General features: G+C 61.3%; 1 protein-coding gene across 1 annotated transcript; it reads right to left on the reverse strand.

Annotated features, from left to right (window-relative positions):
- Window positions 1-37: 37 nt before the first annotated feature.
- Window positions 38-21,154, reverse strand: ATG2A (autophagy related 2A). Its single transcript, XM_059931943.1, has 41 exons — window positions 20,657-21,154; window positions 18,314-18,476; window positions 18,036-18,188; window positions 17,792-17,894; window positions 17,251-17,386; window positions 17,004-17,102; window positions 16,619-16,715; window positions 16,366-16,530; window positions 16,121-16,261; window positions 15,351-15,588; window positions 15,121-15,265; window positions 14,930-15,022; window positions 14,313-14,471; window positions 13,959-14,202; window positions 13,504-13,600; window positions 13,222-13,378; window positions 12,399-12,541; window positions 12,179-12,318; window positions 11,936-12,093; window positions 11,322-11,472; window positions 10,986-11,185; window positions 10,801-10,881; window positions 10,496-10,602; window positions 10,316-10,408; window positions 8,186-8,256; window positions 7,885-7,961; window positions 7,173-7,343; window positions 6,905-7,031; window positions 6,604-6,818; window positions 5,867-6,075; window positions 5,468-5,603; window positions 3,850-4,050; window positions 3,522-3,623; window positions 3,353-3,437; window positions 3,119-3,254; window positions 2,960-3,032; window positions 2,703-2,785; window positions 2,345-2,466; window positions 2,048-2,202; window positions 836-988; window positions 38-744 (listed from the first exon to the last, which is right to left on the reverse strand). The coding sequence occupies exons 1-41, from the start codon at window positions 20,825-20,827 to the stop codon at window positions 508-510; spliced, it is 5,787 nt and encodes a 1,928-aa protein (XP_059787926.1). The 5' UTR covers window positions 20,828-21,154; the 3' UTR covers window positions 38-507.
- Between the last annotated feature and the right edge of the window lie 723 nt (window positions 21,155-21,877).

The raw sequence follows: 21,877 nt of genomic DNA on the forward strand, positions 1-21,877 counted from the left end.
GTCAAGGCTGAGGCTGGGGCAGTGCAGGTACACAGGATGAGGGGGCTGGCGGTGGGCAGTTTATTCCACTGCATGCAGACACTGACCCACACACGCAAGGAACTTAAAAATACATTGAACCACAAGGTGTCCGTTCCCCCATCTCCCCCCGAGACACAGAAAGACACTTGGCTGATCCGAGAGCCTCCACCCTGGAACAAGGATGGAGGGTCCGAGAGCCTCCACCCTGGAACAAGGCAGCAGTGTGGGCCCGGGTGATGGTGGGGGCGGCGTCCTTTCTCTCCAGAGGAAAAGTGCAGAGGCAGGGCCGAGGGCCCAGGCAGGGAGGCTCCACTCTCACGGCGACTGGCAGTGGGTGGGCCAATCAGGGTCCTTCCCGGTCCATCCCCTGAAGGCCTGGCCCATCCAGCTGTGGGCCCCAGCTCTCAGGAGGTGCGGGAGCAAGTGCCACTGGGCTGGCCAGGCGAGGTGGGCAGGCAGCGCCCTGGGGTCCCGGGTGCCCGGGGCTCAGTCCCGGGCCTCGTCCAAACGCCACTTGAGAGCGTGGTCCTTGTGTGCGTCAGGGAGGATCTGGTTGCGCATCCCCCCCAGTAGGTTGGACGTGGCCTCTGTGGCTAGGATGAGGGGCTTCACCACCGTTGGGGGCAGCTGGCGGATCACGCCCCCCACAGCGCCTGTCAGCCCCTTCTGTTCATGGCCCCGAGACGCCACCTCGCAGATGGTCTGAGCTGTGTCCAGGATGCCCTGTGGAGGTTGGGGGTCAGTGCCGGGGTCGGTGGGGGAGGGGCGGGGGGGAGGACGTGGGACGAATGGGAGCAGGGCTGGGCCTCGTTACCTCTCGAACTGTGTCGTAGGCCTTGGCCACGCCCTCCCGAAGGTCGGCCGGCTGCTGGCCCTTCCGCAGCCTTCGCACAGAGCGCTTGTCCTGCAGGGAGCGCGAGATGGGCGCTGCTGGGGACAGGATGTCATACACCGTCTCGGCTGTGGCCTGGGGGAGCACGGCGGGCACCAGATGAGGAGAGGGGGCCTAAGCACCCACGACCGGGTGGGAGCCCACCCCCCAAACCCTGCCTCCCCCACATCCGTGCTTCACTGTGCTGCTCCTGGGGTCCTGCCAAGCTCCCACCACCACCCAGGTCAGGGGGCTGCAGGTGGACTGCATGCCTCCTGAGGGGACTCTCCTAATGTCCTCTGGACCCACACCCACCCCTCTCCTGTTGACCACCACACCCGGCACCCTGCCCATCTGGGGGGTGCCACAGATGCAGCCTGAGCTCAGCACATGGCCTTCCCCCTCCTGCTCCTTACCAGCTCCAGGGGCGGCCCTGGCAGAAGCCTGGGTTCCCCTGACCCATTCCCACAGATCACTAAGCCATCACTGAGCGTGACCCTCTGTCTGCTGGCTCCTCTGTTCTCTCGCCCCCAGTGTCACTCCTTCCACCCCAACCTCCCCACCTGGCTGTGCTACACCCCAGCTTAATGCCCTGGGGGTGGCCCTCAGATGCCTGCTTATCCCTCCAGCCTCCTCTCTAGAGACCCTGCCCCCACCCCCCAGTGCATCTGCAAGCTCACTCCTCACCTCTGAGGACTGGCCACAAACACCTTCACCTCCTAGGACTGACCACAAACACCTGCCTGTCGGCCCCCTCTACTCCAGAGCCCAGGGCACTCAACTGCAACTGCTCACAGGATAACCCCCTGGCTTCCCGTCTGGGCCTGGCAGAGCGTGAGGCCTGAATGAACCAGGGCCAGTCTCTGGGCCTCAGTTTCTTGTCGGTAAACAGAGCCACCCCCCTTCCCTCCCCTTCAGGACACAGCCATGACCAGAGACCCAGTGGGCTCTAAAGCCTGGGGGCACTCACCCTCCCACATGGGAGCCACGGTGGGCCCCAAGCCAGTCACTCGGCCTCTTTTCTCCGTGACTGTTCCTCAAAAGATACCACATTCCCAGATGGCCTACCCTCAGTAGAGCTTTGGGGATGGAATTGGGCGCCATGGAGCAGACCCGCCCTGCCCTGCATGGCCTGGACGCTGGGGGCCCACTCACCTGGATAGCCTGCACCAGCCGGTTGCTGAGTTCTAAGGCGGCTGAAGCTGTGGATGAGCCGAAGGAGGCAGCCCCCCGCTGCAGCCCCCGCATGAGGCGCCCATCCTTCCTGTACTGCTCGATGGGCAGCCACAGCAGGTCCCGGAACCCTTGGACTGGGGGGACGGGGTGGTCAGAGATGCCCAAGGCTGCCCCCACCTACCCTGCTGTGGGAACTCTTCCACCTATTCCCAAGAGCGGCTTCTAGGCTGCCCAAGAGTATGGCATTTTCAAGAGCCCCCAAAGTCAGATACTCACAGAGCTGGACAACAGAATGCATGGGGCCCACGCCCCCCAGCAAGCCAGGCAACTGGTTCTTTCGGATGTCCTGCAGCCACTCGTTGAGAGCATAGCCCAGCACCTTGTCCACACCCAGGAGCCTAGGAAGGGGAGAGAAGAGGAGGGTGGGGTGGGGCAGAGCCACACGCTGAGGGGTCACAGGGCCAGGAGGACCCAAGGCACCCCAACATTCCCCATGGCTCCACCCAGCCCCGTACGGAAGGATTGACTGTGGCCATTTCACAGAGCACAAACTGAGGCCCCAGAGGGGTGATGTCTTGGCCAAGGCCACAGTCAGGAACAGAGAAAGGGCCCTGAGAGAGGCCTGGAGGCTCACCCATGCCGGCAACACAGCCGCTTTAGCTTCAGCTCGGAGCAGTTGAGCTGGGCCAGGCCTATGAGGAGGCCTGCGAAAGTGCCCTGGGGAGGGAGGAGGGGTTGGAGTTTACATGATGGGACCCAGGGACCCGCCCAGCTCACAGGAGCCACTAGAGGCTGACAGTAGCCGATGGTGCCTGGACACAGCCCTGGCCCCCTGGCCTCCAAAGAGCAGGCCACACCTGGGCAGAATGGGGACCTGACAGCCCCGCTTACCACCTGGTCCATGGTGACGTGCTTGCCGTGGTAATCCAGCCAAATGGGCACCTCGGACGTGAAGCGGAACTCCCTGGGTGGGGAGTGGGGAAAGGGGTCCTGTGGTCACTGGCCGGACCCGCTGCAGCCTGGCCCGGGGCCCCCAGCCCAAGGCCCTACCTGAAGTAGATGGGCTGCTGCTCAGCAGGGGAGGCGCCGTGTCTACCGCCTGCGGCCTCCTGGGAGCTGGTGGTCTCCACACCCTCGGGTTGCCCTTCCTGGGGGCCGCTGGGCTGGACTGGGGTCTCAGGGTGAGCTGGAGGAGAGGTGGGGGACAGACCAGGGATGGGCCCAGGCATGGCTGTGAGGCAGGAGGCCCGGACCCTCCCCTCCCCTCCCTGCCCAGCTGCTCACCTTCAGTGGAGGTCTCCGCCGGGACCACAGGGTTGATGCTGGCCGCCAGGCTGGTGAAGAAATCCCTGAGGAAGAGCAGAGCATCCTGCCGGGGGAAGGAGCAGGTCAGATTCCGAGGCCTGGAGGCAGTGGGCTCACCTCAGGCTCTGCCCCCACGCAGCCCACTCACCTGATCCACGTTGAGCCGCAGGGGCAGCAGTGAGACGCGGAGACAGCACTCGGGCCCACCCAGGTTGGTCATGGGGGCCACGTGCAGCGCTTTGATCTTGAGCTGCAGGCAGAGGGTGAGCTCTGGGCACCCCCTGGGCCTCAGGCCCCCGCCCCCCACTGCTCCCCCAGTTGGTCCTGCACATGCTGTTCCCTCGGCTAAGCCCACCTGAGCCCCGCCCCCCTCCCAGGCTCACAAACAACCGGGGGATGTATGTGTACATGCACGTGTGTGCACGCGAGCATGCGTGTGTGCCCTGCTCAGGGTGGACCGTGCGGGCGGCCTGTACCATGTTGGAGTGGGTGCGCCGTGGCATCCGCTCACTCGTGTGTAAGTACAGGAATTTGTTGATCTGGGAGGAGGCCAGCCGGTCTCGGACCTCAAGCTCCTGTACGATGAACACCTGGCGGGACAGCGGCTGCTCCTCCAGCTCCTTGCCGGGGGCTACGGGGCCTGGCTCTGCCGGGTACACCTCATGCTGGAAGCTTACCTGCGGGGTGGACGGGGGCCTGAGAGGCAGGCAGGGCTGGACAGGGAAGGGGGCTCACCCCAGGCCCCTCCTCTCCCGGCCCAATCTCAGTCCTACAGCGGCTGCCACCTGGACACCTCCACACAGCTGTGCCACAGGCACTTCAGACCCCCACGGCCACGATGAACTCGACTGCCTCCCGAGAATCCACCTGCCCCCAGTCTCCCAGCCTTCCCGTCACCCGAGTGGCACCTGTCCCCCTATCACCCTAAGTGCAAACGTTGGTTCGGTCCTCCCCCTGCAATCTCTCTATCACCACGGCTGTCAGTTTTGCTTCCTCAGAACATCTCTCCAATCCCTCCACACTTCTGTCACCGCCACAGCTGCACCTGGTCTCGGAGCTGCCGTCACCCATCCCCTGCCCGGCCCCCCTGCTCGTCCCCTCCAGCCCCTCTCCACCCACCCAGAGGGATCTTTGTAAAGCGTTCGCCCACCCACCTGGCGCCCTGCAAGCTCCTCACTGTGGCCTGGCGAGGCCGTGCTTCTCCCTCCAAAGCCCACCCTCGGCCCTTGCCCTTGACCTGGGGTACACCGGCCTCTCTCCTGCCCCTGACAGGTCAAAGCCTCCCTCACTGGCGGGTCCTCGCCCCAGCCTTGTCTCCCCCTCACCCGGCACTGGCACTGGCTCCCCGGCCCGTCGGGTGTCCAAGGAGCCCCGGCCACCACTCCGAAGTACATCCCCCTGAGTTCTCTCAGCACAAGCGCCCTTACCAGCTCAGGGAGTGGGTCTGTGCGGGCTCACTCTCAGTAAGCGGCACTTGACCTGCACAAGTTCTCAGGTCAGCCCGGCCTGCTCTCTCCCTCATGCACATTCAGTCCAGCAGCCCAGCCTGCGGTTCTTTCCACCGTCCCTCTAGTAAAAACCAAAACCATCCGTGGTCTACAGGGCCTTACGCGGCCTGGTGCGGGTTGGATCTCTGGCCTCGTCTCCTACTGCTCTCCTCCCTGCTCAGAGGCAGTCTCGCTGGCCTGCTTGCTGCTCCCAGCTTGCGGCCTTCACGCTGTGCCCTCTGCCTGAAAACCTCTCCCTGGCTTACCGTGGCCTCACGTCTTTGTGCAAAACGGCACATTTTCACGAGGGCTTTCCGGCCCTCCCCAGCACTCCCTGTGCCCCCTCTCTGTTTACGTTCCCTGAGCATTTATCTCATTTGAGCCTCTGTACATATAGTCTTACTGGGCTCCCTCCACTACGATACAAGGGACAGGAAGGCAGGGTTTCCGTCTGCTTTGCTCATCGCTACATCCAGCATCTGGAACAGCATGGCAGCGGTTGACCTAGTACAGGACCAGGGGCCCGCAGGAGTTCCCGTGGATGAGTGCTAGCTGAGCAGCAGGGACAGGAGGGCCTGTCTCGGTGCCCCACCCGGGCTGGCCTCACCTTGCTGAGCTGGATCTCCATGAGGACATGGTGCTGCCTGCCACTGCCCCCGTGCGTACGCCAGGAGTTCTGGGGCCGGTTGGGGCCGGAGCAGCGAGAAGGGGAGCTCCTGGGGCCTGTGAGGCCTGCTCTTGCCCTGGGAAGAGGAACAAGGGACAAGGTGACTCAGGGGAAGCCCCTTTCCTCATTCCCTCCCGTCAGAGCAGGACTTTCAGCCCAGGGCAAGAGACCCTCTCCTGGGAGGTAGGCGGGGCAAGGGAAGAGGAAGAGTTAAGGCCAGAAGGTGAGGATCTAGTTCAAGGTTACCAGCTGCTGAGGGTCAGAACTGGACCCCAGCCCGGGCCTCATCTCCTGGGGGCCCCACTGCCACGGCTGCCACCTGCGCCCTCTCCTTCTCACCTGTGTCCGGGATGGGGGCCAAAGTCTCGGCCCCCATAGAGGTGCCAGACAAGGGAGACCTCACGCAGCACCACACGACTGCTGGGCACTGGGAAGTGGGCAGGTGCCCGCAGCAGGTCCGTGCTGCCCAGCGGCTGTGAGAAGTGCCCGTCCTGCACTATGATGGGGTCTGGATGCAGCTGTGTCACCACGGGCTCCCCATCTTGGGGCTGCAGGGAGGAGGCCAAGTGAACATATAGGGCACAGAAGCTTTGCCCAGCCCAGGTCACCTGTTTTTCCCTCATCCTCACATCTCTCTCCCCTTTTTCACAAAAGATGATTCTCACGGGCGATTATCCCGAGCAGCCTGAGTGCCCCTTGCCCCTGCCAGCCCTGTCAGGTCTTGCTTGCATGTGACAGTGAGTTCGGACATGATTCCCACTGGCACTTGGGGGCCAGGAGGCCAGCACCGTTGCAGCCAAGTGGCTCTCCTCACCCTCCCGCTAACTGCCCTGCTCCTGCCCCTCCCTGCTCTTGAACGCCCCAGTCCCTCTGCCCAGGACTCCACGCCTTGTCACTTCCTCTGGAAATCCGTCAACTCCTTCAAAGCCCAGAGTGAGGGCTGCCTCCCCAGGAACCCAACCCCACTTCCCCACTGATAGTGACCACCTCCTGCCTCTCCCACAGTGGGAGCTCTAGAAGGGCCTAGAACTGAGCCACCCTCTTCCAGGCCCCTGCCCAGCCTGCCCACCACACACCAATATGCCCAGGCCAGGAGCGTCAAGGATGCAAAACTCATCGCTGTCCAGAGTGTCTCCATCCTCCTCCTCTTCCTTCTCCTCTTCTTTGGCCTCTGGGTGGGACCCTAAGCTGCCAGTGGGGGCCCCAACCAGGGGCGAGGGGGGCTGAGCCCCACTCCGTTCACCTGGGAATAGGTAGACCGACACTGGAGAGGCCTGAAAGAAGGGGCTCCCTGTGGGGGAGAAAGAGCCGGTTTAGGCGGATGCCCGATGTGGGTGTCTGACTGTGTCTGCTGGCCCCAAAGCATCCTGAGCCCACCTGAAGCCTGGGCCAGCTCCCGCAGGCCGCGCTCGGTGTCCAGGAGGGCGTCGGTCAGGTCCCGCTGGTTGATGAGGGCTGTCTCCACTGGGGGGCATGAGGGCAGGGAGGCAGGGCTCTCCGAGAGCTGGGCCAGGCAGGGGAGGACTGGTGAATGCGTGTCAGGAGGGAGGGGGGGCCCCAGGGCTCCCCCATCACCAGGTTCCTGGGGGCCATGGCGGGGAGGGGGCTGGGCAGAGCTCTGGTGGCCTGTACGGCCAGGCCTCACCTGTACCTTCTGGCCGGCGATCTCTGTGGGGCTGGGGGGCCGGGGAGGGGGGTGCAGGTCGCCCTCACTCATCACGTACTGGAGCAGGTTGACCAGCAGGGCGCAGGAGTCAGCACAGCTATGCACGTGCATCACATTGTTGGAGCAGCGCAGCTCGAAGAGTGGCTGGCTCTGCGGGGTTGGGGGCGGGTATCAGCCCGGGTTCTGGCCCCACCGGACTTAGACAGGACTGGGCCAGGTCTCCCCTGGGGCGGTCAGCCTGGGGCGGTCAGCCAACTACCCTTTGAACACATGGGCAAACTGAGCCTAGAGAGTAAAAGGGGCTTCGCCCAGGGCCGCCTGGGGAAGCAAGAGTGCACTCCCGTGTGAAGGACTTTGAGCGCCCAGTCTCCAGTGAGGCGGGGCCTGGGATCTCCCTTTTACAGATAAGGAAACCGGGGACCCAGAAAGGCTGACTCCTGAGGCCCTGCTTTATCGTGGCTACAGCTGCCCTCTGCTGGCAGGGTTCATATGGAGGGATGTCCACCAAAGGTCTGGCCCTTCCCAGGAGGGCCAGTAACCACAGGGAAGGGCTGGCAGTGACTGGGACCTGAGCCCAGGCCCAGGGAGCAGAAAGAGAGGGACGGTGCGTGGGGAAAAGTGATCCCCCGAAGGCTCCCTTGCCCGGTACCTGCTCTGGCTCTGGGGGACCCTGGGCGACAGCCACACTCACCAGTTTGTCCTCAGTGCTCCCCTTCCAGGTTTTGATCACGAGCTCCAGAAGGTCAACGTCCAAGACACAGACATAATCTGAGGCAGAAGGCAGGAGAGGCTCCCGTTGCCTCCTCCTACCCAGCCCCTGGCCCCGCTGGGAGAATCTAGGGTTTATCTGGGTGCAGCCCTTGTGTGCGTGCACATGTGCGTGGGTGCTGAGAACCTGGCCAGCAGCTGGGTGAGGACAGCGGGCTGCTCTGGGTATGGCCGGGGGCCACAGCCCCTCAGAGGGGAGGGAGCCCAGTCCAGGCCCTGCCCACCTCGCCGCAGATCCAGAGTCTCCATCTCACACTTGTCGGACAGGTACAAGGCGGAGTCGTCGAGGATGAACCTGGGGGGGAACGGGGCTGAGAAGGGCCGGGAGCCGCTGCAGGCGGCAGCTCCGATGGAGCTGGCAGGGGTGGGGCTCGCTCATAGAGACAAGCAGAGGGGGCACCAACAGGGGGTCCCAAGCCCACAAGAAACTAGTGCTGGGTCTTCTCTGGCCTCGGTGTTCTTGTCTGTACGGGGGGCAGACTGGGCCTGGAGTCTTGTACCCCAGGCCCAGACAACAGGCACTCGAAGCAACCGGGCAGCATTTCTCTTTCTCCAAAAACTTCCAGCTTCTCCACCTCACCTGGGCCTCATAGCAGCCCTGGGAGGGAAATGTCTTGTTTTCCCCCTACAGCCTGCATTGTTCTTTTTTTTTTTTTTTTTAAAGCTGAAATCTTGAGTGTTACATCTATTTTTTTTTTTTTTTTTAACTTTGGGGTTTTTTAATTTATTTATTTATTTATTTATTTATTTATGGCTGTGTTGGGTCTTCGTTTCATGTGCGAGGGCTTTCTCTAGTTGCGGCAAGTGGGGGCCACTCTTCATCGCGGTGTACGGGCCTCTCACTATTGCGGCCTCTCTTGTTGCGGAGCACAGGCTCCAGACGCGCAGGCTCAGTAATTGTGGCTCACGGGCCTAGTTGCTCCGCGGCATGTGGGATCTTCCCAGACCAGGGCTCGAACCCGTGTCCCCTGCATTGGCAGGCAGACTCTCAACCACTGCGCCACCAGGGAAGCCCTGCATTGTTCTTTTAAAATAAGTCCTTATTTTAATGGCAACCTAACATAAGCTCCTTTCAAATATTTAAAAAATATAGCTAATCCCAAATTCTGAGAAAAGGACCTTATACAGTCAGCCCTCCATATCTGCAGGTTCTGCTTCTGAGGATTCAACCAACCGCGGATCAAAAATATTTTTTTAAAAATCCAGAAAGTTCCCAAAAGCAAAACTTGAATTTGTCATGTGCTGGCAACCACTTACATAGCATATACATTGTGTTGGGTATTATTAAGCAATCTAGAGACGATTTAAAGTATATGGGAGGGACTTCCCTGCTGGCGCAGTGGTTAAGAATCCGCCTGCCAATGCAGTGAACACGGGTTCGAGCCCTGGTCCAGGCAGATCCCACATGCCGCGGAGCAACTAAGCCCGTGCGCCACAACTACTGAGCCTGCACTCTAGAGCCCGTGAGCCACAACTACTAAGCCCACGTGCCACAACTAATGAAGCCTGTGCGCCTAGAGCCCGTGCTCCGCAACAAGAGAAGCCACTGCAATGAGTAGCACACCACAAAGAGTAGCCCCCCGCTCACCACAACTAGAGAAAGCCCGCGTGCAGCAACAAAGACCCAACGCAGCCAAAAATAAATAAATAAAATAAATAAATAAATAAAAAAAAAGTATATGGGAGGATGTGCATGGGTTATATGCAAATATTGCACCCTTTTATATGTGACTTGAGCGCCCCTGGATTTTGGTATCCATGAGGGGTCCTGGAACCAATCCCCTGTGGGATACCAAGGGACAACTGTACATCTCCATCCTGTCTTTTCTATGAAGCCACACAGAGATGCATAAAACACACCCCCAAAAATCTTAAAAAAAAAAAAATATATATGTATAGTTTTATATCTATATATAAATATTGTACTATGGCATTTCCCCATATTTTTCAATGTTATTCTTAAATTTGACTTTAATGGTTGAGTGGGCCATGCTTACTGACTGAGGTCATAATTTGGGGGCATTTAAATTGTTTACAACTTTTGACTATTTTAAATTATACTACAGAGGCATTATATTCTACCTTTCTTATCCTTCTATCCTGAGGACAACCACCAGAAGTGAGATGATCAGGTCAGAGAGCTCCAACACCTTTAAGGCTCTGATTTGAAGGTCTGACTGACTCTGGGAAGGTGAAACTCAATCTTGTTCCCCAGGGAGGGATCACCTAAATGTCCAGAAAGGCTCAGACTGGCCTGAGGATGTATAGCAGCTACACAGGACCCTGGGGGAGTGGCAGCTGCAGCCAACTTGGGGTGGGATGGACGGGGAGCTCGGCGGGGGGGAGCTGCATACCTGAGCAGGAAGGTAGAGGTGTCCATGACGATGTTGCTGGAGAGGGTGAAGGTCTCAGCAGTGACAAGGACACGTACGGGGAGGTAGAGGGGCCTGGAGGGGTGGGTCACATTTGGGTTGGGGCAGGCTCCTTACACAGGGGCCCCGGCCCCCGGCCCCCAGCCCCCTGAGCCTGGGTACCTGTAGTCCACGGCACAGGAGAACAGGTGTACATGTAGGATGGTAATGACCGTTGGAGGCAGGTAGCCCAGCACTGGGTCATCCAGGACATCTAAGAACTCCAACAGCTTTGGGGGCCAGAGTGAAAGGGACAGGGGGAGGAGGGGGTCTCTTTCTTCCTCAACCCCCCCAACCGCAGCACAGCTCCCCAGTTGCTGCCCATCAGCTGTCTGTCACACCCTTGCCCAGGGTCTCCACCCAGAAGTCAGCTCCAGTCCAAGGTCAGCTCTGGCCCAGCCCACGCCCCCCACGCTACCCTCCCTCACCTGGGAGTGCCAGCTCTGTTCTGGCAGGGCCATGTAGTGGCGCAGGGTGGCTCTGTGCAGCCGCAGTGTCACCAGGAACTCCTGGGGGCAGGGCAGAGTCAGCATGGCGGCAGCCCAGCCCTCCAGGCACCAGGGAGGCAGTGGCCCGGGCCAAACAGGTGGGCCAGAAGCAGGCGCGGCTGTACCTTGACGTTCCTGTGAGGGTCCAGTTGGATGCGCACCGCGGTGGACAGCATGTGGGGGCCCCGGCCCTGGCCTTTGCGGCCCAAGCCTCCTTGCTCAGTCATCCCTTCCTCCGACGGGTAGATGGTTCGGGCCAGCTGGGCCGGAGGAGCAAAGGTGGGCACCTCCAGGCGACTGGGCAGCAGGTAGTCATCCACAGCCGCTGAGGAGGCATCTGGTGAGCTCCCTGCCAAGCTGGCCGTTCACCCACTCCACCCAGGGCACACGTCCCTCCTGAAAGACCACCCCTGCCCATGTACCCTAGAGACCCCATGGCGACTGGCCCCCAGCCCTCACACCTCGGTGGTAGAGTGTCGCCTTTTCAGCTTCCAGGCAGAAGTAGCCGAGTCCCGGCTGGCCTCGGTACTGGGAGACGCTGAAGACGGTGCCTTGTTCCATGTCCAGCACCAGCTCCCCGTGCGTGGCCTCCAGCCGCTTCCCGCACTCGTCCTGCAGGCAGCATGTGGCTCGGCCTCACCAGCTACACTCAGCAGCCTGCACACCCTCAGGGGTGAGGGCGCCGCTCGGAGCCCGGGCCTGACTAGGGTCGGCTCCAGCCTCTACCCAGAGCGCTGGAGGTCCGGAGCAGCACCTTCTCTCTTGCCAGAGGGGAAGGGTCATCCCTGCCCTGCCTACCTCCGGGCATCAGGTGGTGTCCATTCGGACCCCTGGCATGGTACCGAACGTATAGCAGGTGCTAGTGAGTGGCTGACGGGGCGTGATGGGATGGGTGGGGTGGCATGGGTGGGTCAGTGGGTGGCGGGGGGATGCTACTGGCTGGACAGGCCACACTCGGCCCCCGGTGGGGCCTCTGTCTCCCACATTCCCCGCTTGGAGCTGCTCATACCGGCCTTGTTCTCCTGCCAGTGGGGGCTCTGGAGTCAGGGGCTCACCTCCCCTGGGCTGTGCTCACCTTGGTCTCACAGTGGGCCGTGATCCGACCCTTTAGCACCGTCACCAGTGTAGAGAAGGTACTCTGGGAGTGAGGGCTCTGGGACTCAGGGGCAAGGTGCTGGGGGGTGCCTGATGCCCCCACTGAGAAGTGGGTGTCCTCGTCGTCCGAGTCCGAGTCTGGGGGGAGAGCAAGGAGCCGAGTGGGAAGGAGAATTGGGAGAGCTGCCCCGGCCGCAGGACCCCACCAGGGCGCCCCTCCTACCCAGCTTGAAGGCAGACTTGCACATCTTGAAGCTGTCGTGCCAGAAGCCCGAGGCATCTGGGAAGCCAGTGGGGCGAGTGGCAGGGGCGGGGGTGGGAAGCAGGTCCGCGGGCTCCCACATGAGCAGGTCGTTGTTGATCCTGAGAGGGCAGTTGGACCACGGCGGTGAGGGAGGTCCGGCCCAGCCCCTTGCCACCCCCTGCCCTGCCCACGTCGCCACCTGTTGTAGAGGCTCTCGTAGACCTCCTTGCTGGGCAGGAAGACGTGGGCGCCGGGCAGGACCACTTCCAGGCTGCAGCGGGACAGCGCCAGGGCCCGGCTCTGAAAGGTCCTCATTTCCTCAGGGTCTCCAGGAATCACCATCTAGGTGGGGGAGCAGGGAAGGGGATGCGAGAGATGTCAGGGCCTGCTGCCGGCCTTAGAATCAGACCCAGGTCTGCTCCCTGAACTCCTATCATTCATTCATTCATTCATTCACACGAGCCCTTCTCTGCTGGGATGTATGACAGCCACCTTGTCTGAGGCGCTGACTGCAGGCAAACCCTGCTCCAAGGGCCTCGTCTGTGTCCACCCTTTATCCTCACGACAGGCCCATGAGACAGGTCATTATACCCGCTTTCCAGATGAGGAAACTCATCTGTAAGTAACTCTCCAAGAGGTTAGACAGCTTCCCCAGATGACACAGCCACTGAGTGGCAGAGGCTGGATTCGAACCCAGGTCGTTTGGCCCAGAGGCCAGGCCCCTAACGACCTCTCACTCAACCCTCATCACCTTCAGAGAAGAGGATCCTGAGGCCCAAATGTACCGTGATGATAAATGGCTGATGGGACGGGGTCATGATCTTCCCCACCGAGGGCCCATGTCCCTTAGGCGCTGCCCTCACTCTTGGGCCCCCTGAGACTCCCCACTGACCACAGACAATGGAAGAAATGAAATTCTCACTGGTGCTGGTTCACATTTTCTGGTGCCCCATGTGGTCTTGTCCCCCTAATCCAGAGCCACCAAGTGGCTCCCGTGAGACCCAAAAGGCCTTGTACCTCACCTCTTCCGTCTCGTACATGGTCCTTTTGGAGGAGAAGGGTGAGGGCTCAGGCTCCCGAAGCTCGCACAGATTCTCGGCCGACAACTCCAGCTCCTCTCCCTTCTCCGGGATCACTTCCCACTGTGCGCTGAGCTGGGGATTCAGGGTCACCACTACCCTGCCAGGGCACAGGCCTGTCACTGGCCTGCAGGGCCCCCCAGCCCCTGGTCCCAAGTGGCCTCCCACTGCCCTCAGTAGCAAAGCCCTCCTCTCCTGTCTGCTCCTCCCAGAGCCCCAACTTACTGGGGCAGGAAGTACTTGTGCCCAGGGCTCGTGGGATCCAGGGCTTTGGAGACCCGCAGGCAGGGGACAGGTGGCTTCTCTCCGTCTTCGTAGGTGACTGGAGGGGATGGGGAGGGGCGGGGGGTTGTCACTGCCACCTTTCCCCATTTCTTCCTCAATGCCAGGTGGGTCAGTGGGGGCCTGGAGCCCCACCATGACAGCTGTGTTTTACTGTGTACAGACCTGTGCCCTCCCTCGCACCCAGTCTGCAGCGGCCCGGGGATAAACGGCCCACTCTGCCCGCTGCCCAGAGGAGCCCAGGGATACGCAGTGCTGGTGCCTCACGAAGCAGATGAGGTCTGGACCAGGGTGTGCCCCCATCGTGACCCAGCCCCTTCCGTGGCCCCAAGCCCACCTCTCCTAGAGGCCTGAGCCCCCCTGCCCAAGGGGTTGTCTCCTGGGGGGGGGGCTCTTACCATGGAGGTCGGAGCAGGTGAGTTCCAGGCGGGTGGGGGCTGGGGGGCCAGGCCCACTGCTCAGCTCTGACCGGAACTGGGGCTCAGTCAGCTCCAGGCGCAGCTGCTCGGCCCGCACGGCCCCGCCCACCCAGGGGTCCCGCTCAGGCCGCAGGTCAGCGATGGGGAAGCGCAGCTGCAGCGTGGCGCGGGGTGCCGAGAGCCGCACCACTGCATGCTGCTGAGCTGCTGGCGGGGGCTCTGTCTGTGGGAGGCGGGCAGTCAGAGCTGCTGCTGGCCCCCCCGCCCCCACCCAACTGTGGCCAAAGGCCAGAGGGCCCGCGCCCTGCTCTCCTCCCTGGCTGCGCATCTCACCAGCAGGCCAGCCGGCTGCTCGGGAGGGGGTGTGGTGGCCTGGTGCAGCAGGGCAGCGAGCCGGTCCAGGGCCCCCAGCTCCACATCTGCCTGGAAGTCGGCCAGGTCCAGGGCCAGTTCTGAGTGACAATGGCAGGCAGTTGGGCGCCGGGGCCGGCTCTGAGGGTGAGGGTGGCTCAGGTCAGCGAGGGCTGTGGGGTGGGCGAGGGCAGGATGGGCAGGGTTCCCCTTGAGCGAAAACAGAAAGGACACAGAGCCCTCCCAAGCTGTGAGGAGAAGAGCTTGGGTGAGGAGCCCAGGAGGGGATGGGGAGACCTTCACCGCCTGCTCGGGGCAGACGACCAAGCTCGTTTAATGGAAACCACCCAATACTTACCACCTCCAGCCCTGGAGGCTGGCAGGGGTTTGCCAAGGCGAGCCAGGAGAGGGGCTAAGAGAATGGCACGTATATGGCCCGGAAGTACTCAAGGGCTCCAGGATGGGGAGGTGTGCTCTGGCTTGAGCACAGGTAAGGGGGGTAGAGGGTGGGAGCAGGGAGGCACCAGGGGAGGCCGGTGGGGGGCAATACACCATGGGAAACAGCCAAGGGCCCCTGGGCCTGGAGTAGCGTGGGTTACCTTGGGCAGCCGGCGCAGGGTCTGCGTGTGGCGCAGGTGAGCGCAAGGCTGAGCCGAGGCCTGGGGTCGCAGGCTGCCGGGGAAGCTCAGGACCTGGGGCGGGACATGGAAGGCGACAGCGTCAGGCCGAGCCCCCAAGCCCACCCTCACCTCTAGGCCCTGCCGTGCACACACTGGCTCTCGGCCCTCACCTCTGTGTACTCAGGCTCCGAAGTGCCCCTGGGCCATAGGCACTCCAGCACCTCCAGCTGCCCGAAGTGCACTTCCGTGCTGGTGATCCGCCGGCCCCTACTTGTCCTCAGCTCCCAGGAAAGCTGTACAGCGGCACCCGTTAGCCTATGGGGAAGAAGCTGGGCATCAGAAGGTGGGCTTCAGGGGCTCAGGGAGTCCCCTCTAGTTCAGGCCCGCCTTGGGCTTGTACCGGACATGGCTACAGGGACAGGCCCTCTGGAAGCGCGGTCGGAGATGGTAGAAGTCATGGGAGCCGAAGGACCCATCCTTGGTGGCATCGAACTCCGCAAAAAAGTGGGTGGTGAGGTCAGGTGGTCCGGAAGACGGGGCAGATGTCTGAAGCAAGGTCAGGGTCACACCCCCCAAGGTCATCTTCAGCAGCGAGTCGGGGCGCAGGGTGTTCAAGGGGGGTGCAGGGGCTGTCTTGCCTGAGAGGACAAAGGCTTCACCAGAGGCTCCCCAGAGCTCATGGGCATCCCAGGTAAAGTGACAGTCAGACACTGGGCTAGAGGCCAGGAGAAGCCCTGGCCTAGCTGGATCGTGACTCTGGCCAGGGGCTTGGCCAGGCACGGGTGACGTGAAGCCTTATTATGCCAGACACTGAGTCTACGCTCAGTTCAACCCGCTCAAGGAAGCTGGAAGAACTGGAGGTGACGAAGCACTTACTCAGTACCTGACACTTGCGATCTCTCAATAAACATCAGCCCAAACGTGCAGCCTGGCAGGGTCAGATCTTATCCCTTTTTTATGGAAGGGGAAACTGAGTTTAAGTGCTTGGCCCAAGGTCACTAACTCCGAAACTCAGGTTCTGTCCATCGCCACCTCCCCTGAGCGTTCCCACGGAACCAAGTCACCAACGGTGGACCTCCAGGCAGCGCTGGAGGCCTCCCACATGCACGTAGCAAAGATGACACCGGCGCCAAGCCTTCTTCCAGCTCTTCCTGCCCCTGGAGGACTCACCGGTTGGGGGGCCCTGAGCAGAGAGCCGGCGGGAGGCCACGTTGCTGTGCACAGAGGTGCCCAGGTCTACATCGGAGAGGGAGAGCTCAGACAGCGCTGAGGCCACACTGCTTGTGAGGCCCGCCATGGAGAAGAAGAGGTCTGTGGGCCAGAGGAAGGGGGTCAGAGACAGCCGGGCTCAGCCCCCTGACTCCCGCGCCCACAGTAGACACCCCGCCAATTGCTGGCTCCGGCTCCACACCCACCAGTGCTCTCCAAGTTGACAAGGGGGTTCGAAAGGGGGTCTGAGCCGAGGGGCTCAGCTACAGTCCCCGCCAGCAGCTGCTGATTCAGATCCTGTTCAATCAGCCACAGATCTTCAGCACCTAGTGGGCGGCTCTTGTTCAGCTTGTCGACCAGGCCCTCGGGGTCTACAGGGGAGGACACTTCCTTGTGTCAGTCCAGTCTGGCCGGTGCCTTCCCAGCCACCCCACTGCCTGGACCGCCCAGAGGCCTCACCTGCAAGGCTCAGTGCGCCAAGCAGTTCCTGAAGCTGCTGGAGCTGCCGCGGGGTCAGGAGCAGGTGCAGGGAGCCCAGCTGCCCACACACCTCCAGCTGGGGGTGGAGGAAGCAACCGTGGAGCCTACACCAGCCACCGCCGCCGCCCACGTGCCCTCACCCTGAGGAGGCAGGACGCCAGTGGCCAGGCTAAGCTCTGCCACCAACTAGCTGTGTGACCCTGGCTCCAACTTGACCACTCCGAGCCTCAGTTTCTCCACTTGCCTAGAAGGCAGTAATTTCCCCCACTCAACGACCCCGCTCCGTCCCAGGGAAGATCAGCATTGCTGAGGAGGATCCTGAGATGCGGCATACTCCCTCCTCCCCAGGGGCCTGGAGACCCACCTTGGGGCCTGGGAAGGCCTCATTTTGCTTCAGTTTCACTGTCAGCTCCAGGCACCCTGAGCAGCTGCCAATCTGCAAAGGAGGCTCTGGGGGTCCTTCCTGGGAGACAAGAAGACATGGGAGGGGAGGGGGTGAAAAGATGCAGCCAAAGATGGTCAGAAGGGAGGGAGAGGGGCAGATGGGTCAAGGGCCAGAGAGGACAGGGATTAGAAGGAGAAAGAGACTGCGAGGACCAGAGTTGGCCCACCTGTGGGCGGAGCTCCTCGAAGTGCAGGCGGACCCCCGCCAGCTGCAGCAGCTTGTGGAGGAAGGCAGGGGGCTGGTGCACATCCACTGGCGGTGCCTGGCTTGGGTCTCGCACTGCTTCATCGCAGTACTCTAGTCTGGGGAGTGTAGGATCAGCTCCTGCCCAGGCCACCCTCTCCCCACGCAGCATTCTGTTCTAGGAGTCTGGGGTCAGTGAAGCCTGGCCTGCGGAGCCGTCCCATCATAGCCAGGCCATCCTGGACCTCCGCGGCCATTGCTCCTCAGACCCTCAGCGTGTCACCTGATCCCGGGGGCCCAGCTACCCTTGGCCTCTACCACTTGGCCCAGGGACACCACTCCAGGCTCACAACACAGTTCGCCGCCCCCTACCCCGGCCACAGCCCAGGCCCACCCAGACTTGCCCTGACAATTCCCAGGAGCCCAGGCTGGGGGTGCAGGCGGGGCCAGGGCCACTCAGCAGCCCCTCACTCCCCCTCTTCCTCACGCCAGCCCCACCCCCCCCACGCTCAGCCTGCCCCTACCTTTGCACGTGGGCTTCCACTGCCACGCCACGCTCCCCATCACCAGGCGAGTGCTCCACCCTCACGACAGTATCCAAGAAGGTCACCTTGATCCTTCGCAGTACTGAGGGGTGGGGAGGGGTCTCAGGTCAGGCAGAGCAGCAAGGGCCAGACAAGAGTTTCCCTGTCAGACGGCAGGGTGCTGTCTGAGGCCTTTGCCCTGCGGGCCACGGAGAGGCACAGCGGCTGGGCGGGGCCTGCTCACCAGTCTCAATGGTCTGGGCAAACATCTCCAGTCCTTCCAGGGGCTGTGGTGGCTCAGAGGGCTCAGGCGGCCCATCCCGCAGGCACTCCTGGGCCAGCTGCATGCTCGTGGTCATGCACGAGGCCCAGCTCTGTGAGTCGGCAGCTCCCGGCCCTGCAGGTAGGAAGAGGGTCTCAGGGCCGGCAGGCCCCGTCAGCTCCTGGGTGCCCAGGCCCACTCGCACCACCTGCTCCCCCACCGCCACCCCTACCCCCGCCCCAGCTTTGCTCTGCCCTCACCCGGGCCCTGGCGGGGCTGTAAGGTGAGCTGGAGGCCTGACACGTGCACGGTGCAGTGGTCGGTGAGTAGCGCGGCCCAGGGCACGGCCACCTCGATAGAGCCCACGAAGCCTTCCACCAGCTCCAGTGGCGACTCCGTGGACTCCAGCACCTCATTCACAGACTGGGAGCAGGCAGGAGACAAAGCCAGCTCAGGGAAGCCCCACACCCAGCCGTCTCCCTGGCTGCTGCAATCCTTGCCTGGCTCTTCCACCTTGGAGAGCACCCTCGCTCCCCCTGTCCATCCCCCTGTCCGTCCCCCTCTCCGTCCACATGCTACCTACAAAATCCTACCTTGGCTCAACTGACCCCTCCTCTTGGCTCAACTGACCCCTCCTCTTGGCTCCACTGATCCTTCCTCTTGGCTCCACTGACCCCTCCTCTTGGCTCCACTGACCCCTCCTCTTGGCCCGCCCTATTACCATACAGTCCAATGTGCCCAGTCTTTCAAACCAGAGGAGAGGAGAACTGAAGGACAAAGAGGAGGGAGCCAGGCAGAGGGGATGGAGGGTAGGGTTTCAGGCGTGGGCACAGCACATGCAAAGGCCTGGCAGAGAGAGCAGCGGCAGCCCACATTTATCTGGGCGAGCGTGGAGTTTAAGGGGAGTGTCCAGGAGAGGTAGGCAGGGGGCTGACCTGAGCTGGAGGGGGCCCCACAACTCCAAACACTTGGGGTAGCTGTACTCTCTCTGAGGCACAAGGCTAGAGCCCCTGGTTACAAATAGGGGAGCAGCCCCCCCCACCAGTCTGGGAGCTCCCTGAGGGCAGGAGCCCACCTGCCTTCTCTGTGTGACTCCAGGTGCTCTGTGTGGCGCCACCCAGAGAGGGCCTCAGTAAACACTTGTTGGATCCATGAATGAAATACACGGCAGAGCTAGAAGGCCCACAGATATCACACGCAAATTCCTCACCTACAGATCCACAGATGGGGAAACTTGAGGCCTAAAGAGAAGGGACTAGCCTAGTCACCCAGTGTACTATGGGAACTGAGACTGAGACCCAGGCACTGGGCTTCTTTGGGGGTCTGCAAGGGAGGGGCTGCAGGCCTGGCAGCTTGGAGAAGGGCGGGCATACTGGGAAAGCACTTGCATTCCAACAGGGCCCAACTCCTCCCTGGAGGCCAGGCAGGAAAGCAGCCTAGCTAGGAGCCAATTCAAATCCCCAACCAGAGGGCAGGGCGGGTGGAAGTATAGAAAGGCAGCCTAGAGGTCTGGGCCAGCCTAAGAGGCTGAGGTCAGAGGTCAGAAAAGGTCTCCCCCACTGGGATTCACAGGCAAGAGGTGCCACCAAGTCTGGGCTCAGGGGTCTCCGCCTACCCCACGTTTGCTCAGGAAGACCTGGTCTACCCTAAAGCCCAGCTTTTCCTGCCCAGACTGTATTGAGGCCAGGCACCCTGTCTACTCCCCCAGAAAACTGAGAAGCCCCTGTCCCCATGCCCACCTCTGTTGCTCTGGACTGGAGGGTTGACCCAGTGCCAGCCCTGGTCTGGCGCCTCTAACTGGTGGCTCCTTTGCAACTTCCCAGGTCAGCTGAACCGTGAGACACAGCTCCTCACTGCCCCCAGCCGCAGGCCTCTGACCCAGAGCTTATTCCTCTCCGCTTCGCCAGCATCTCTCTCCTCTCTGCCTAAGGCCAGATCTCTCCACCTTTCCTCGAGGGCTTTCCTCTAGGTGGGGATGCTGATGCCCAAGCTCCTCCCCAAACACCCATTCAGTCCATCCCACTCTCCTACAAGCAGGAAGTAGGCAGCAGTGGCAGTCACACAACGTGTTGATCAACAGGGGTGCTGACGCGGTTGTTGACATCCATATCCGGAGATGAACGCCACCCACCGAGCCAGGGTCGTGGGGTCAGGAGGTCAGGGCACTTTTCCCACAGGTGCCCACAGCAGGGCCCTGGACCCCTGCTAGACTTCCCTAACCAGCTGTATGCCCCAACTCTGCCACTTCCCTGGCCTGGTCCCACCAGAGCCCCCTAGTTTCCGAGGTTCCTCCTCACCCTCTCCTTAGCCCCTTGGCACCACGCTCAACTCAGGCCCCCAATTTGATACACTAATTCTGGCATTCTCCAGACAAGTGACATCCTGCTCCCCAGCTTCAGTTTCTCCTCCTGTGAAGCAGAGGCAGGGGCCCCTTCTGTCCAGCTTCTGGCTCTGGAGGCGATCAGCTGACCCCTGGAAAGGGCCGGACGCCCAAGGCCTCTCCACTCCGGTGCCTGGTCCCCTAGTCCGACCCTTTCGCAGGGAGCCTCAGGATGCTGCGCCCCCCAGTCAGACCCTTCCAGGGCTCGGGCCTGGATCCTCACCCAGATCTCCAGGTGTATATCCCGCAGGACAACGCTGCCCTTGTACAGATCGAGGCTTAGCTGGTCCAGGCTGAGGTGCTCCTGGAAGAAGTGACCCAAGTAGTGGTGCAGCAAGTAGCGGCAGACCCGCTCTTTCACACAGTTCGACCACGGCCATAGCCATCGTGACATCTCGGAGACCGCCGGGCCCGGGCCGCCTCCACTCGCCGCCCGCCGGCGTTCCCCGTCCGGTTGCGCTGTTCACTAGAGCCCCCGGCTCACCCCGCCGCTTCTCTTAGCGCCAGGCCGCACCCCCGGACGCCTGACCACGCCCCCCACGCTCACTGCCATTGGCCACTGCAAAGGGCAAGGCCTACTGATTGGCCGCGGGGGCGGAGCCTTCAGGCGCGAAAAAGGGACTGGGCTCTCTGCAAGATATAGGGCTCCCAATATTAATTTACGCTTGCGTATAAATTCTGTGTGGGAGGACCTTTAACCTCTCTCCTACGGGCTCCGGGAAGGCTGTCGCTTGAGGTGCCAGCCCCTCAAAGGAATGCGCATGTGCCGACTCGTCCAACTAGTACTTGAGGTAGTTGGCGAGGATTTAAAGGGACAGTGTCCCATTAAACTTCGTAAAAAGCTTTCCAGAGGCATACTTAGTGTGAGAGCCCAGTACGCATCTCTAGAAACGATTAAGTGAAAACCTTTGCATTTTACAAAACGCTTAACCTTCCGCTGTCTCATTCAACCCCCACAACAACCTCGAGCGTGGAGATTATTGTCACCATTTTACAGATAAGGAAACAGATTTATAAAGGTTGCTGTGAGTCCACTGTGAAGGAGGTCTCACCTGGAATGCTTGACCGGAGGTTAACTGATCTTCCCTTCTCTCTGTACTTGGTCAGGCCTCCAGCCCCTCCCTGTAATAATAATAATAATGTTTTTTAATATCTCTAATCCTAAAATTCAATAAAGAATGGATTCTAACCCCCTTGAGCAGAGGTTTATTGTTTTGCACAGCCCTTGAGCTAAGAATTTTTTTTTTTAATTATGTATTTATTTACTTATTTTGGCTGCCCTGGGTCTTGGTAGCAGCACATGGGATCTTCATTGCGGCATGGGACTTTTTAGTTGCAGCACGTGGACTCTTTAGTTGCAGCATGCGAACTCTTAGTTGTGGCATGCATGCAGGATCTAGTTCCCCAACCAGGGATCAAACCTGGGCCCCCTGCCTTGGGAGTG

Source organism: Balaenoptera ricei, chromosome 8 (assembly GCF_028023285.1).
Source record: "Balaenoptera ricei isolate mBalRic1 chromosome 8, mBalRic1.hap2, whole genome shotgun sequence".
Classification (NCBI taxonomy): domain Eukaryota; kingdom Metazoa; phylum Chordata; class Mammalia; order Artiodactyla; family Balaenopteridae; genus Balaenoptera; species Balaenoptera ricei.